Here is a 17768-nt window from a genome sequence, read left to right as displayed (position 1 = left end):
CCCTGTGTCACCCTCTCCCCATTTTCGGGACGGGGGTTTCTCCTTGTTCTCCTGCCACCTGCTGCTTCTTCCCTTTCTCCCATCTTCTCTCTGAACCTATCTTTTTCATACGTCCGGGCTTTTCTCAGCCTCAGGACGTCCGTCCTGGAAGGGGCCTCAGCCCAGCAGAGTAACCAGGACCCCTGGACCGCAGGCGACGGGGTCGGGGAGGGGACGAAAAGAAGCTCCTGGCCAGACCCGTGGACCCAAAGTACAGGGGGTTTCAAGGCAAGGGAGCCCTGGAAATGCTGGAGGGTTTGTGTGGTGGAGGGCCGGTGAGAACAGAGCATCTCTGTTTGTCTGGGATGTCTGTGCTGCCGTTTCCGTGAGATCCCCACCCTCACCTCTGGTCATGCCTGTGTCCTAGTAGTTCAGGCTGTTTCCGCCCCAGGGCGCAATGGAGGTGCCGGCCTCACTAGAGAGTCCCTCTGTGCCCTCCGGGCCCCCTCCAATCCTCTCGTCCCTCCCATCCTCCTGCTGTTATAGGATATAAGAAAGAAATCATTTAGGTAGATAGGGTTAAAAGAGTCTCAGGCAAAAAATTTTCCTTCTATCAAAAATCAGCTCAGAAATTGCTCCCTTTCTAACCTCAAGCAGTTCAAAGAAATCGCTTGTCTTCTAACAAAGAGCAGCCTAAAAGATCAGTAAAACACAGATAAGCAACTCGGGTACAGAACCACCCCCTGCGAGGGCGCCGCCCACCAGCAGCCTCAAGCAGTCAGGCAGGGGATCCGCGCTGGAGCCTCGCTGTGGGAGCCCCAAGGACCCTGGCTGCCAGGTCACTTCTCCGCAGCAGCCCGTGTAAAGTCCTCCCGCCCCCCGCACCAGGCTGTAGAGGAGCCATCAGCTGTCTCTGATTTCCCATTTCCTCAAGCCCGAGACGGCATTTGTCCCTGAGGCGATGGGTGGAGTCCTCACGTCTTCAAAGGCGGTTCCGCCCGCGGGTATCCGCCAGGCGCCGGGCCGCCTCCGGGTGGGACATCGGTGACAGCCGGGCGCCACCTGGTAAGAGCATCACTCAGGCAGGACCCGGCTGACTCGAGCGTGCAGGCGCCACAGGGCGCGCGGAACCCGGAAGAACTAGGCGGGGGCGAAACTGGAAACCACCCGCAACGAACTTTCGCGAAAGCCTTTTGCAGCTGAAATCCGCAAATGCCTTTAATAATATCACTGAGGCGCGCAAAGAGACAAAAATGACTTTAAGAGCGACCCCGACCCTATTTTACCACCCACAGACACACAAAACGAACTTGTAAAAGTAGAAAATCCGATCCCTGCTCTTTATGGAAACAGGCATTTAAGAACAGAAAGAAGCAGTGCTCAAGTGGGAGGAAATGTTGCAAAAACAATGAAGTGAAAGAAATGATCTCCTGGGAAGGTGGGAAGCAGGAGAAAGGCGGAGTGGAGAAACGACAGGGAGTTTCTGCGCTTCAGCTCCACCCGGGAACAGCAGCTTGGCTCAGCGGGGAGGCTCAGATGTTTCCCCGCGCGGCGTCCTCTGTATTCCGTCGCCAAGTCCGGGTCCCAAAGGCGCCGGCTGAGAGCCCCATGTTCCTTCGTGCATCCTGGCTCTGCGCTTCTGCTGCGGGGCTGTCCCTGGACCGCACAGGCCGGTGAGTTCCAGGAATGGGTTGGAAGAAAGCGGAGAGGGCGTCGGGGAGGACGGATTTCTCATACTGTGCCACGCCTTTCTCTCACCCCCCGCGCAGGACTCCTGCCCCTGCTGAGTCCCTGGGGTTGCTTTTCCCGCCTGAGAAAATAGAGTGGCAGAAACGAGGCCAGAAACTGAGGGGAGTAAACAACCTTGTTGTCTGGGATAAATGCCAAGGTTCTGGGTCTCGCGGCCGAGGAAACTAAGGATGGAGACGAACAGACTCCACGGAGTGAGATTGAGCACGAGTTTTAAGCGAAAGGAAACAGTGGCTCTTTTTTTTTTTGAGACGGAGTTTCGTTCTTTTTTTTTTTTTTGATTTGTTCAATACTTTATTTATTTATTTATTTATTTATTTATTTTATTATACTTAAGTTCTAGGGATACATATGCACAACGTACGTTTGTTACATATGTATACATGTGGAGCCATGTTGGTGTGCTTTTCGCACCCATTAACTTTGGCCATTTATATTAGGTGTATCTCCTAATGCTATCCCTCCCCCACCCCGTCCCCACAATAGGGACCTCGGTGTGTGTGATGATCCCTTCCTGTGTCCAAGTTGATTCATTGTTCAGTTCCCACCTATGAGTGAGAACATGTGGTGTTTGGTTTTCTTGTTCTTGCGATAGTTTGCTGAGAATGATGGTTTCCAGTTGCATCCATGTCCCTACAAGGGATACCTAACTCATCCTTTTATGGCTGCATAGTATTCCATGGTGTATATGTGCTGGGTTTTCATCCAGTCTGTCACTGATGGACATTTGGGTTGATTCCAAGTCTTCCTGTTATTGTGAATAGTGCCTCAATAAACATATCGCGGTGCATGTGTGTCTTTATAGCAGCATTAACTTATAATCCTTTTGGGTATATAAATCCAGTAGTGGGATGGCTGGGTCAGTTCTGGTATTTCTAGCTCTAGATCCTTGAGGAATCGCCACACTGTTTTCCCCACAATGCTGAACTAGCTTTACAGTCCCAAATTCAACAGTGTAAAAGTGTTCTTATTTCTCCACATCCCTCTCCAGCACCTGTTGTTTCCTTGATTTTTTAATGATTGCCATTCTAACTGGTGTGAGATGGTATCTCATTGTGATTTTGATTTGCATTTCATGGCTAGTGATGATGAGCATTTTTCTTGTGTTTGTTGGCTGTACATGAATGTCTTTGAGAAGGTCTGTCTCATATCCTTTGCCCACTTTTTGATGGTTTTTTTTTTTGTTTGTTTTTTATCTTGTAAATTTGATTGAGTTCTCTTGAGTAGGTTCTGGATATTAGCCCTTTGTCAGATGAGTAGATTGCAAAAAATTCTTCTCCCATTCTGTAGGTTGCCTGTTCACTCTGGATGGTAGCTTTTCTTTTGCTGTGCAGAAGCTCTTTTAGTTTAATGAGATCCCATTTGTCAATTTTGGCTTTTGTGGCCATTGCTTTTGGTGTTTTAGACATGAAGTCCTTTGCCCATTCCTATGTCCTGAATGGTAATAGGTTTTCTCTAGGGTTTTTATGGTTTTGGTCTAACATTTAAGTCTCTAATCCATCTTGAATTAATTTTCAGATAAGGAGTAAGGAAATAATCCAGTTTCAAAGCCATTTATGGCTAGCCAATTTTCCCCAGCACCATTTATTAAATAGGGAATCCTTTTCCCCATTTCTTTTACTTTTGTTGTGGTTTGTCAAAGATCAGATGGCTGTAGATGTGTGGTATTATTTATGGGCTCTATTCTGTTCCATTGGTCTATATATCTCTGTTTTGGTACCAGTACCATGGTCTTTTGGTTACGGTAGCCTTGTAGTATAGTTTGAAGTCAGGTAGCTTGATGCCTCCAGCTTGTCTTTTGGCTTAGGATTGTCTTGGCAATGCGGCTCTTTTTGGTTCCATATGAACTTTAAAGCGTTTTTTCCAATTCTGTGAAGAAACTCATTGGTAGCTTGATGGGGATGGCATTGAATCTATAAATTACCTTGGGCAGTATGGCCATTTTCACTGTATTGATTCTCCCATCCACAGTCCTCCACGAACAGTCCTCTTTATTTCACTGAGCAGTGGTTTGTAGTTCTCCTTGAAGAGGTCCTTTTACACGCTTGTGTTGGATTCCTAGGCATTTTTTATCTCTCTTTGAAGCTATTGTGAATGGGAGTTCATTCATGATTTGCTCTCTGTTTGTCTGTTACTGGTGTGTATAAGAATCGCTTTGTGATTTTTGCACATTGATTTTTGTATCCTGAGACTCCTTTGCTGAAGTTGCTTATCAGCTTAAGGAGATTTTGGGCTGAGACAATGGGGTTCTAAATATACAATCATGTCATCTGCAAACAGGGACAATTTGACTTCTTCTTTTCCTAACTGAATACTTTGATTTCTCTTGCCCTGATTGCCCTAGCCAAACCTCCAACACTGTGTTGAATAGGAGTGTGGTGAGAGAGAGGGCATCCCTGTCTTGTGCCAGTTTTCAAAGGAATGCTTCCAGTTTTGCCCATTCAGTATGATATTGGCTGTGGGTTTGCTCATAAATAGCTGTTATTATTTTGAGATAATGCCCATCAATACCTAATTCTATTGAGAGTTTTAGCATGAAGGGTTGGTGAGTTTTATGGTCGGGTCTTTTCTGCATCTATTGAGATAATTATGTGGTTTTGGTCTTTGTCTCTGTTTATATGCTGGATTACATTTATTGATTTTATGAGGTTGGAATCCAGCCTTGCATCCCAGGGATGAAGCCCTCCACTTGATCATGGTGGATAAGCTTTTGATGTGCTGCTGGATTTGGTTTGCCAGTATTTAGTGAGATTTTTATATCGATGTTCATCAGGATATTGGTCTAAAAATTATCTTTTGTTGTATCTCTGTCAGGCTTTGATATTGGGATGATACCGTAAAATGAGTGTAGGAGGACTCTCTTTTTCTATTGATTGAATAGCTCTCAGAAGGAATGGTACCAACTCCTCCTTGTACCTCTGCTGGTAGAATTCGGCTGTGAATCCTATCTGGTCCTGACTTTTTTGGTTGGTAGGCTATTAATTATTGCCCCCACTTTCAGAGCCTGCTATTGGTCTATTCAGGGATTCAACTTCTTCCTGGTTTAGTCTTGGGAGAGTGTAAGTGTCCAGGAAATTATCCATTTCTTCTCTAGATTTCTAGCTTTCTTATTTTGGCGTGAGGTGTTGATGGCTTCTCTGATGGTAGTTTGTATTTCTGTGGGTTATGGGTATATCCCCCTTTATCATTTTTATTGTGATTCATTTGATTCTCTCTTTTCTTTCTTATTAGTCTTGCTAGTGGTATATAAATTTTGTTTATCTTTCCAAAACCAGCTTCTCCCTGGATTCACTTTTGAGGGTTTTGTGTCTCTATCTCCCTTCAGTTCTGTTCTGATCTTTTAGCATTTTTGCCTTTTGCTAGCTTTTGAATGTGTTTGCTCTGTTTCCTCTAGTCTTTTAATTGTGATGCTAGGGTTTCAATTTTAGATCTTTCCTGCTTCTCCTTGTGGGCATTTAGTGCTATAACTCTCTACACACCCTCGCTTTCTTTAAATGTGTCCCAGAGATTCTGGTATGTTGTATCTTTACCCTCAGTGGTTTAAAGAACATCTTTATTTCTGCCTTCATTCGTTATGTACCCAGTAGTCATTCAGGAGCAGGTTGTTCAGTTTCCATGTAGTTGGCCGGTTTTTTGATTGAGTTTCTTAGTTCTGAGTTCAGTTTGATTGCACTGTGGTCTGAGAGAGACAGTTTGTTATAATATCTGTTCTTTTACATTTGCTGAGGAGTGCTTTACTTCAACTATGTGGTTAATTTTGGAATAAGCGTGATGTGGTGCTGAGAAGAATGTATATTCTGTTGATTTGGGGTGGAGAGAGTTCTGTAGATGTCTATTAGGTTAAGCTTGGTGCAGAGTTGAGTTCAATTCCTGGATATCCTTGTTGACTTTCTGTCGTTGATCTGTCTAATGTTGTTGACAGTGGGTGTTAAGTCTCCCATTATTATTGTATGGGAGTCTAAGAGTCTCTTTGTAAGTCTCTAAGGACTTGCTTTATGAATCTGGAATTGCTCCTGTATTGGGTGCATATATATTTAGGATAGTTGGCTCTTAAGTGATGAATTGATCCTTTACCATTATGTAATGGCCTTCTTTGTCTCTTCGATCTTTGATGGTTTTAAAGTCTGTTTTATCAGAGACTAGGATTGCAACCCTGCTTTTTGTTTTCCATTTGCTTGGTAGATCTTCCTCCATCCCTTTATTTTGAGCCTATGTGTGTCTCTGCGTGTGAGATGGGTCTTCTGAATACAGCAAACTGATGGTTCTTGACTCTTTATCCAATTTGTCAGTCTGTGTCTTTTAATTGGACCATTTAGTCCATTTACATTTTAAGGTTTATATTGTTATGTGTGAACTTGATCCTGTATTATGATATTAGCTGGTTATTTTGCTTTCGCTAGTTGATCACAGTTTCTTCCCTAGCATCGATGGACTTTACATTTTGTATGTTTTTGCAATGTGGCTGGTACCTGTTGTTCCTTTCCATGTTTGAGTGCTTCCTTCAGGATCTCTTGTAGGGCAGGCCTGGTGGTGACAAAATCTCTAAGTATTTGCTTGTCTGTAAAGGATTTTATTTCTCCTTCTTATGAAACTTAGTTTGGCTGGATATGAAATTCTGGGTTGAAAATTCTTTTCTTTAAGAATGTTGAATATTGGCCCCCCACTCTCTTCTGGCTTGTGAGTTTCTGCGAGAGATCTGCTGTTAGTCTGACCCTTGTGTGTATGCGACCTTTCTCTCTGGCTTTCCCTTAACATTTTTTTCCTTCATTTCAACTTTGGTGAATCTGACAATTATGTGTCTTGGAGTTGCTTCTCGAGGAGTATCTTTGTGGCGTTCTCTATTATTTCCTGAATTTGAATGTTGGCCTGCATACGAGGGTTGGGAAGTTCTCCTGGATGATATCCTGCAGAGTGTGTTCCAACTTGGTTCCATTTTCCCCATCACTTTCAGGCACACCAATCAGACGTAGATTTGGTCTTTTCACATAATCCCATATTTCTTGGAGGCTTTGTTAATTTCTTTTTCCTCTTTTTTCTCTACATTTCTCGCTTCGTTTCATTCATTTGATCTTCAGTCGCTGATGCTCTTTCTTCCAGTTGATCGAGTCGGTTACTGAAGCTTGTGCATTTGTCACGTAGTTCTTTTGTTATGGTTTTCATCTCTATCAGTTCTTTTATGGACTTCTCTACATTGGTTAGTCTAGTTAGCCATTTGTCAAATCTTTTTTCAAGGTTTTTAGTTTCTTTGCACTGGTTACGTAGTTCCTCCTTTAGCTCTGAGAAGTCTGATCGACTGAAGCCTTCTTCTCTCAACTTGTCAAAGTCATTCTCCATCCAGTGTTGTTCCGTTGCTAGCAATGAGCTGTGTTCCTTTGGAGGGGTAGATGCACTCTGATTTTTTGAATTTCCAGCTTTTCTGCACTGCTTTTTCCCCATCTTTGTGGTTTTATCTGCCTTTGGTCTTTGATGATGGTGATGTACTGATGGGGTTTTGGTGTGGGTGTCCTTTCTGTTTGTTAGTTTTCCTTCTAACAGTCAGGACCCTCAGCTGTAGGTCTGTTGGAGTTTGCTTGAGGTCCACTCCAGACCCTGTTTGCCTGGGTATCAGCAGCAGAGGCTGCAGAAGATAGAATATTGCTGAACAGCAAGTGTTGCTGTCTGATTCTTGCTCTGGAAGTGTCGTCTCAGGGGTGTACCCTGCCGTATGAGGTGTGAGGTGTCGGTCTGCACCTAGTGGGGGATGTCTCCCAGTTAGGCTACTCAGGGTCACGGACCCACTTGAGCAGGCAGTCTGTCTGTTCTCAGATCTCAACCTCCGTGCTGGGAGATCCACCACTCTCTTCACAGCTGTCAGATGGGGGCATTTACCTCTGCCGAGGTTTCTGCTGCTTTTCGTTTAGCTATGACCTGTCCCCAGAGGAGGAGTCTACAGAGGCAGGCCGGCCTCCTTGAGCTGTGGTGGGCTCCACCCAATTCGAGCTTCCCAGCGGCTTTGTTTACCTTCTTAAGCCTCAGCAATGGCAGGTGCCCCTCCCCCAGCCTCACTGCCACCTTTCAGTTAGATCTCAGACTGCTGTGCTAGCAATGAGGGAGGCTCCATGGGCGTGGGACCCTCTGGGTCAGGTGTGGGATATAATCTCCTGGTGTGCCATTTGCTAAGACCCTTGGTAAAGTGCAGTATTAGGGTGGGAGTTACCCGATTTTCCAGGTGTTGTGTGTCTCAATTTCCTTTGGCTAGGAAAAGGAATTCCCTCACCCCTTGTGCTTCCCAGGTGAGGTGATGTGTTGCCCTGCTTCAGCTCTTGCTGGTCGGGCTGCACCTGCAGACCAGCGCCAACTGTCCGACATGACCCAGTGAGATGAACCCGGTACCTCAGTTGAAAATGCAGAAATCACCTGTCTTCTGTGTCACTCACGCTGGGAGCTGGAGGCTGGAGCTGTTCCTATTCAGCCATCTTGGGCATGCCCCCCCGAGTTTCGTTCTTGCTGCCCATGCTGGAGTGCAGCAGCACAATCTCAGCTCACCGCAGCCTCCACCTCCTGGGTTCAAGTGATTCTCCTGCCTCAGCCTCCAGAGTAGCTGAGTTTACAGGCACGCACCACCATGCCCAGCTAATTTTTGTATTCTTTGTAGAGACGGGGTTTCTTCATGTTGGTCAGGCTTGTCTCAAACTCCAGACCTCAGGTGATCCAACCACTTTGGCCTCCCAAAGTGCTGGGATTACAGGTGTAAGCCACCGTGCACAGCCTAAGAACAGCTCTCTGTCACAGAGAGACCCATAGGGCCCGAAGAGCCGGTTAGGACCAGGTATGCCATCTGCATAAGGTAGAGTCTCTAGCAGCCCCCACCCCATTCTTTGATCATGCAGGCTGGCTCTTAGTTTGTGCTGCTCTGCACTACTTACCTGCCTGTGATAAAAGGGGTTGGTGAGTTTCTGTGCCTGTTCCCAGGCACCTTCTTGCAGCTGCAGGCATCCCTACACTGTGCATGCTTCCGGCTTCCCTATCTCAGTGTGCCTAAAGAAATGGACAGGGGCCAGGTGCCATGGTTCACATTTGTAATCCCAGCACTTTGGGAAGCTGAGGCGGGTAGATCAGCTGAAGTTAGGAGTTCAAGATCAGCCTGGCCAACATGGCAAACCCTGTCTCTACTAAAAATACAAACATTAGCTGGACGTGGTCATGGGCGCTTGTAATCCCAGCTACTTGGGAAGCTGAGGCAGGAAAATCACTTGAACCTGGGAGACAGAGGTTGTGGGATGAGCCAAGATCACACCATTGCACTCCAGCCTGGGCGACAAGAGCAAAACTCCCTCAAAAACAAAAAACCAAAAAACAAAACAAAACAAAAAAACAAAGGAAAAAGGGAAATGGACAGGAATATGCTCACTGAGCCCCACTGTTTTTGCAGGGGCCCATCCTATGTATGTGAAGTTCGATCATTATCCAGGTAGTTCCTCCTTCTGTGCCCAAGTTGCTTATCTGCGTTTTACAGCCTGATCTTTTAGGCTTCTCTTTGTTAGAAGACAAGTGATTTCTTTGAACTGCTTGAGGTTAAAAAGGGAGCAGTTTCTGAGCTGCTTTTTGTTAGAAGGAAAGTTTTTTGCTGGGGACTCTTTTTACCCTGTCTACCTAAATGATTTCTTTCTTATCTCCTATAATAACAGGAGGATGGGAGGGACAAGAGTTTTGGAAGGGGCCAGAGGGCACGGCCGGACTCAGGTGAGGCTGGCACCTCCACTGTGCCCTAGGGCAGAAGGAGCCTGAACTACCGGGACACAGGCGTGACCAGCGGTGAGGGAGGGGATCTCACAGAAACAGGAGCACACACATCCCAGACAAACACAGATGCTCTCTTCTCACTGACTTTCCACCACACAAACCCTCCAGCACCCCCAGGGCTCCCTGCCCTTAAACTTCACCCTACACTTTGCTGCACTTGCCTGCAACCAGGGGCTCAGCCTACACTTCCCTTCCAATCCCCTCACTGTGTCCAGAATTGGTGGGTTCTTGGTCTCACTGACTTCAAGAATGAAGCCGCGGACCCTTGCGGTGAGTGTTACAGTTCTTAAAGATGGTGTGTCCAGGGTTTGTTCCTTCAGACGTTCAGATGTGTCTAGAGTTTCTTCCTTCTGGTGGGTTTGTGGTCTCGCTGTCAGGAGTGAAGCTGCAGACTTTCCTGGGGGGTGTGGCAGCTCTTAAAGGCAGCACATCTGGAGTTGTTCGTTCTTCCCAGTGGGTTCGTGATCTTGGTGGCTTCAGGAGTGAAGCTGCAGACCTTTGCAGTAAGTGTTACAGCTCATAAAGGCAGCATGGACCCAAACAGTGAGTAGCAGCAAGATTTACTGAAAAGAAGGAAAGAACAAAGCTTCCACAGTGTGGAAGGGGACCCAAGAGGGTTACCCCTGGCTGGCCAGGGCAGCCTGCTTTTATTCCCTTATCTGACCCCTCCCACATCCTGCTGATTGGTCCATTTTACAGAGAGCTGATTGGTCTATTTTACAGAGAGCTGATTGGTGCGTTTTGACAGAGTGTTGATTGGTACCTTTACAATCCTTGAGCTAGACACAGAGTGCTAGAGGAAAAAGTTCTCCAAGTCCCCACTAAGTTAGCTAGACACAGAGTTAGCTAGGTACAGAGTACCAACTGGTGTATTTACAAACCTTGAGCTAGACACAGAGTACTGATTGGTGTATTTACAAACCCTGAGCTAGACACAGAGTGCTGATTGGTGTATTTAGGATCCTCTAGCTAGACATAAAAGTTCTCCAAGTCTCCACCAGATTAGCTAGATACAGAGTGCTGATTGGTGCACATACAATCCTCTGGCTAGATATAAAAGTTCTCCAAGTCCCCATCCAGCTCAGGAGCCCAGCTGGCTTCACCTAGTGGATCCTTCACCCGGGCTGCAGGCGGAGCTGCCCACCAGTCACCAGTGGCGCCTGCACTCCTCAGCCCTTGGGCTGTGGATGGGATTGGTGGCAACTGAATAGGGGGTGGCGCCCACTGGGGAGGCTGGGGCCTCCGGGAGCCCACTGCAGTGGGGGAGCCGGTGCAACCTCCACAGCTGCTGGCCTGGGTGCCAAGCCCCTCACTACCCTGGGCCTGTGGCGCCTGCCAGCTGCTCCCGGTGCAGGGCCCACTGAGCCGGTGACTGCACCTGCGAGAACTCGCACTGGCCTGCCAGTGCTGCTCGCAGCTCCAGTCTCTGCCCCGGCCTCTCCCTCCACACCTCCCTGCAAGCAGAGGGAGGCAGCTCCGGCCTCAGCTAGCCCAGAGAGGGGCTCCCACAGTGCCGTGGCGGACTGAAGGTCTCCTTAAGCACCGCCAGAGTGGAGGCCGAGACCGAGGAGGCGCTGAGAGTGAGGGCTGCTAGCACATTGTCACCTTTCATCACTACCCACTGCCACCAAACAGGTCACATCATTTTACCTTCAATCTCAGTCCAGCCCTCTCACCCCACAGGCCTCCCTCACCTCCCCATCCATGAGGAGGCTCTCACCACCTCCCACAACAACCGACACCTTCTCCTCCTTGCTAAGTACACACCCACACACCCCAGAACCTGTGCAGGGGGGATGGGAAGTACCATTCTCCCCAGGATGACCCTGGGAATGCAGGTGAGTAGAGGCACCCACTTCTACCCTTGGACCAAGACCTCCTATTCTTCCTATTCAGGAGCCAGCATCATATAGAATGGTAGGCTGGAGGTGGCAAACACTTTCTAGAAAGGAAGGCAGGAGGCACTTTGGTCTTTTCAAGGCATGGATTATCTGTCTGTGTGTCAAGTCCTGTCCCTTTGTAGAGCAACAGCCGGCCAGGACAACCTGAAAATAAAAGAGGGAACAGAGTTGGACACTGGCCTAGGTTACTGACCCCAGATGAGGATACACACAGTGACACAACAGTTGATGGACCATCCCCTAGGGTGGCATCTCCAGATGGGGTCTCAGGTGCAACTCCTAAAGTCAGAGCCAGTTCCTGCTCTGTCTGTGACTTCTGGGTGGTGTGGATGTGATGGGAGCCAGGGTTCCATGGTTTGGGGTCTACTCTCCCCTCCTTTGCTGCTGAGTGGCATCTATGGTTCACCTGAGCCATCAGGGACCCTCCCTGAAGCCTCAGGTGTGAACTGAGGGTGAGAGGGTGCAGTCATGTGGTGTCCTGGGGATTGGGGCCAACTTCTTGTGCAGCTTCTTAATTCCCTGTGGCCCTACTCCTGCCCATCCCAGGAGAACCACCTGCATCTTCTCATTGCTGGGTCTATCTTCCTAGTGACATATAGGGTGAGGAGCCCATCCCATGGTGGGCAGCTCTGAGGCCGTGTGGTCACTGCCCTCCCATGGCTGGAGGCCTCATCTCTGCCAGGGCCTAGGATGATACAGGAACCACTTTTGAAGGGTGTGATTTATTTCCTGGTGCCAGTAGCATGGGCTTGCTTCTGGGCATTAGGGGACCTTGTTGATTCTCCAGTTAGAAATTGCTACGGACTCTACACAAAACTTTTTTCAACCACAGATACTTCTAGGATCTAACGTGTACTGAGTCCTAGGGCCCTAGTGACAGGTCCAGCCACACTCATCACGCATGGATTGTCTGTGGCTACTATCAAGATACAGGGGGAGAGTTGATCAGTGACAACAGGGACTATGTTGCCAGCAAGCCCCTTATATTCACAATACAGCCCCTCACAGCAAGCTCTGCGGGCCATGCGTGTATGTGGGGAAGTCGGAAAAGAAGCTTTGCACTTGTTGTGAGGTTGAAGGGTCTTTCCTTATTGGAATGTGGACTCTGCTTCTAGTAATGGATCCTGGGTCTGTCTGAGAAGTGGCTTAGTGCTGGAAACTCGGCAAAGTAATACAGTTTTTTATGAAATGTCCACTTTCCTCTTCCAAATCATCCATCTCTCTGTTTTGTCTTTATTTATTGTGGTTAAAGTCCAGCAGGATCCGGGTGAGTCTCCATCTGTTTTGCCTCTTGGTCCCCCTTGTTCTGTGAGCCATGAGCGTAGCTCTCTGTGGCTCAGGACTCCAGCTGGCATTGGGACTTCTCTAATCATTTTTGTCATTGCACTTTCCCTCCTCCTGACAGGTGACAGCCTCCACCTGGGATCGGTTGTTTCAGATCATTACTCCTGGGAGCCACTTAGGGAACAGCATTTCCTACCCTGGCTTTCAGCGACAGGCATCCCTGCGTTTCTTGACAGTCTGCTGCCTTCTCTCAGGGCCTGCTTTATATGCTGGGTAAACAGGAGTCCTCCAGGCTTCCCAGGAGCACAGAGGATGGACATTGTTCTGGATTTTCACACTCAGACCCCTCTAGCATGGGCACTTCTCTGAGCCTGTGATCCCTTCCTCTACACCGTGCCTTAGAAGTTCTAGATTTTCTACTTCTCGCCCTGTGAACCATCCCTTTTCCAAGGTTTCAGGAATGCATCTCATAGCAGATGGCCATCATCACCAGGGGCTTTGCTAACGTTTAAATCCTGGGACTATGACAATAATCTCTTTTTGATTCAAATTGGATTCTGTCCTCATCCCACTCACTGAGCTGGAGCATCCTAGGGCAGCTCCCACACCCTCTCCCACCTCCCGCAGTCCACAGGGGCTGCTGCCAAAGATCCTCCTCATCCAGGCCTTTTCCTGCCACAGCAGGCCTGGCACCTCCATGACAAGGTCATGTGCTGACCCATGTGGGCAGAGCCCAGGTGGGATATGTCTTGGGAGGATGCATGGTTTCATGGCTGCAGGGACCTTCCTTGCCTTGTACTCAAGAAAGGGAGACATTCTAGTCTTTAACTAGTTGACATGACAGTCCTGGCTGGGGCACATCTTACTCTGCCAGCCCAGCCCCTCAGAGATATTTACTTGCAGTCACCATAAGGAAGAGGAGGGGTCTTAGGTTCCACTTCCCCCCACACCAGCCCTCTCCTGTGTTTATCTTCCACACACACACACTATCTTCGCTATGACTTCATCATCACTCCTAAGTTCAGACCTGAACCACAGTGGTGTGAAGTTCAAGACCAGGTGGATGAAAGGCCTTTTCTTCACTATGACTGTTTTAACCACAAGGCCAAAGCCTTTGCTTCTCTGGGGAGGAAGGTCAATGTCACAAAAGCCTGGGAAGAACAAACTGAAACCCTAAGAGATGTGGTAGATTTCCTCAAAGAGCAATTGGCTGACATTCAAGTGGAGAATTGAATACCCAGTGGTAAGTTTAAAATGGCCCAGGACAGGAGGGAGCAGACACTATAGTAGCTTAGAAGGCTTTAATGGGTTCATGCAAAAAATAAATCAGGTTGGCGTCCTTGCATGTGTGTGCCTAATCTCAGCTGGTCCACCCGAGACCACCTGAACACCAACCCTAGTCCCCTGCACGGCCCCTTATCCGCTCCAACAAGGTGAAAGAAACAATCATGAACCAGGAAAAACCTGCCAAACTGCAGGCACAAGTGTACATTGGTGGGAAAGGACCTGCTCGCAGAAAGAAGAAGGTGGTTCATAGAACAACCACAACGGAAGATAAAAACTTTCAGTTCTCCTTAAAGAAGTTAGGGGTAAACAATATCTCTGGTATTGAAGAGGTGAATGTGTTTACAAACCAAGGAAGAGTGATCCACTTTAACAACCCTGAAGTTCAGACATCTCTGGCAGGGAAACCTTTCACCATTACAGGCCATGCTAAGACAAAGCAGCTGACAGCAATGCTACCCAGCATCTTCATCCAGCTTGGTGCAGACTGTCTGACTAGTTTAAGGAGACTGGCTGAAGCTCTGCCCAAACAGTCTGTGGATAGACCAGCACCACTTGCAACTGGAGAGGATGATGATGATGAAGTTACTGATCTTGTGGAGAATTTTGATGAGGCTTCCAAGCATGAGGCAAAATGAATTGAGCCAACTTCTGAAGATAAAACTTGAAGAAGTTACTAGGAACTGCTATTTTCTATTATGACTGCTTTTTAAGAAATGTTTGTTTATGGATATGATAAAATCTAGGTCACCAATACTTTTAAGCCCAAGCCCCTTGGACACTGAGCTCCTTTCAGTTTAATAATGTACACAATTTATTCTTTGCAGCTAATTAAGCCGAAGAAGCCTGGGAATAAAGTTTGAAACAAAGGTTAATAATGTTCTTTGCCTAGTTAAAAAATAAATTAATTAATTAAAAATAAACAAATCAGGTTTATATCACTCAAGAGGTCAAAGAGCAAGGGCAGCAGACAGGAAAGGAAGCAGGGTGGGGTTCAGAATTTCTCAAGATCAGAGCTGATCTCTTTCCAATGGGGCAGAGCCCCTCATTCTGCAGGCCCGGATGTCTTGTGAGCACGAAGCCCATGGACACGGCAGAGGATCTTGGCAGTTCCTCTTCAATGGACAGAGGTTCCTCCTCTTTGACCCAAACAACAGAAAGTGGACAGTGCTTCATCCTGGAGCCAAGAAGGTGAAAGAGAAGTGGGAGAAGGACGGGGATGTGACCAGGTTCTTCCAGAAGATTTCACTGGGAGACTGAAACTTGGCTTGAGGAATTCTTGATATACTGGGAAAACATGCTGAAGCGAACAAGTAAGTGGGAAAAAAACAAAGGTTGCTGTCCTGAGTTCAGATCTAATCAGCCCAGTGTGTGTGTATGTGTGTGTGTGTGTATGTGTGTGTTTGAGTGAATGTGAACAGGACCCCCTCGTAGAGGGCTCCTCCTTGGGGTGCCTGTGCTCTCCTATCCTCCTCTCCCTTCTCACTCCTGACTCCTCTTCCTCACTGCACTTGCTTTTATTCCTCTCCTTGTGGATTCACCAGCCTCAAGACTGCAGGTGTCACTGGGTTTTCAGACGTGGAAAAGTGATCTGGGTTCTCCTTCACCATTTAAACCAACATTTGTATCCTTTCTGAAGGCTGAAGATGACACCAAAAAGCCCCTGTGAGCACGGTCTCGATCAAACTCGCCCTTCTGGCTGGCCACCTGCCCACCACCTACTGTGTATGTCCAGAGGCCTCCAGCAGATCATGATGACACCATGGACCCAATAGCTTTTTCACTGCCTTGATTCCTTTTGTCAACAATTTTACCACTGGTTATTCCTAACATCTTATGCTATTTTCTCTTGGTGCTACCTGATGGAATTTTTGCACTTAAAGTTCTGGCTGACTAAACAAGATATGTCAACATTTTCTTTCTTCTGCTTTTGTTTGGAAAATCAGTTACTTCTTTGAATGGTGACACTGTTCTTCCAAATGATATTGTCAATAAAACAATCATGTTAGACTTCAGGCCTCCAGGGATTCCTTTCATGTCCTGAAAGATAATTATTTAAATATCTAATAAAAATTATGTTAATGATTGTTTCCTATAGTAATTTATTACCCTGTACTGATATTTAAATAAAGAGTTCTATGTCCCAAAAACCTACTGAGTTTGGAATTTTGTTGTATTATCCAGTAGAGAATTAATGTTATTTCATTTTTCCTCCATGATAGGGAGTAATAAATGAGTGAATCTGCTAGATTTTGTATGGAAACAGAGAATCTACAAAACATGACTGAAAAAATCAGAGACAATACAAATACATGGAAAAATATTTCATGCTAATGGGTTGGAAGAATCAATATAGTTAAAATGGCCATACTTCCAAAAGCAATTTATAGATGAAACATTATCCTTATCAATATCAATGTCATTTTTCACAGAATTAGAAGAATGTAATCTAAAAGCGATTTGGAATTTAAAAAGAGCCCAAATAGCCAAAACAATCATAAGCAAAAAGAACAAAGCCAGAGACATCACATTGCCTAACTTCAAACTATAATATAAGGCTATGGTGATCAAAACAGAATGGTACTGGTACAAAAATAGACACTTAGGTCAGTGGAACAGAATCAAGAACTCAGAAAGAAACCTTCACACCTCCAGCCATGTAACCTTCAACAAAATCAACAAAAATAAGCAATGGGGAAAGACTCCCTATTCAACCAATGGTGCTAGGATAACTGGCTAACCGTGTGCAGAGGAATGAAACTGAACCCCATCTTTCACCATATATGTAAAATATCTCAACATGGATTAAAGATTTAAATGTAAGTCTTAAAACTATAAAAATCCTGGAAGATGACCTAGGAAATACCACTCTGGACATAGGACCTGGCAGAGATTTCATGATGAAGACACCAAAAGCAATTGCAACCAAAACCAAAAATTGACAAATGGGATCTCATTAAACTAAAGAACTTCTGCACAGCAAAAGAAACTAGCAACACAGTAAACAGCCTATAGAACAGGAGAAATATCTGCACACTATGCAACTGACAAATGTCTAATATGCAGAATCTATAAGGAGCTTAAACAACTCAACCAGCAAGAACAAAAAACCCACTTAAAAAGTAAGCAAAGAACATGAACAGATGCTTTTCAAAAGAAGACCTTCAAGTGGCCAACAAACATGAAAAAATGCTCAATATGAATCATCATCAGAGAAATGCAGATCAAAACCATAGTGAGGTACCATCTTATACCAGTCAAACGGCAATTCTTAAAGAGTCAAAAAACCACAGATGTTGGTGAAGCTGAGGAGAAAAGCGAACACTTAGACACTGTTGCTGTGAAAGCAAACTAGTCCAGCCACTACGGAAAGCAGTTTGGAGATTTCTCAAAGAAGATAAAATAGAACTACCATTCAACCCAGCAATCCTACTGCTGGGAATATATCTAAAGGAAAATAATTTATTCAATCAAATAGACTCATATGTTCATTGCAGTGCTATTCTCATGAGCAAGGACACAGAATCAATCTAAGTGCCCAGCAGCAGTGGACTGAGTGCACCATGGAAATCTATGCAGCCACGAAAGATAACAAAATCATGTCCTTTTCAGCAACACAGATGGAGCTGGAGGCCATTATCCTAGGTGACCTAACAGAAGAACAGGCAACTGCATACTGCAGGTTCTCGTTTATAAGTGGGGGCTAAACATTAAATATACATGAATGTGAAGATGGGAACCACAGACACTGGAGATCACTAGACAGGGGAGGAAGGTGGGGCACGTGGG

At 46.3% G+C, this 17768-nt stretch overlaps 1 protein-coding gene across 1 annotated transcript; it reads left to right on the top strand.

Moving 5' to 3' along the window:
• Positions 1–940: 940 nt before the first annotated feature.
• LOC116275423 lies at positions 941–16343 on the top strand. The gene is made up of 5 exons (XM_031667612.1): positions 941–1012; positions 1333–1652; positions 1749–1833; positions 14096–15292; positions 15619–16343. The coding sequence occupies exons 1-4, from the start codon at positions 941–943 to the stop codon at positions 14615–14617; spliced, it is 999 nt and encodes a 332-aa protein (XP_031523472.1). The 3' UTR covers positions 14618–15292; positions 15619–16343.
• The last annotated feature ends 1425 nt before the right edge of the window (positions 16344–17768 follow it).

This window comes from Papio anubis, chromosome 6, assembly GCF_008728515.1.
Source record: "Papio anubis isolate 15944 chromosome 6, Panubis1.0, whole genome shotgun sequence".
In the NCBI taxonomy this organism is placed as follows: Eukaryota; Metazoa; Chordata; class Mammalia; order Primates; family Cercopithecidae; genus Papio; species Papio anubis.
Note: the sequence above shows the minus strand (reverse complement) of the source record. Positions and strands in the feature narration are given on the sequence as shown.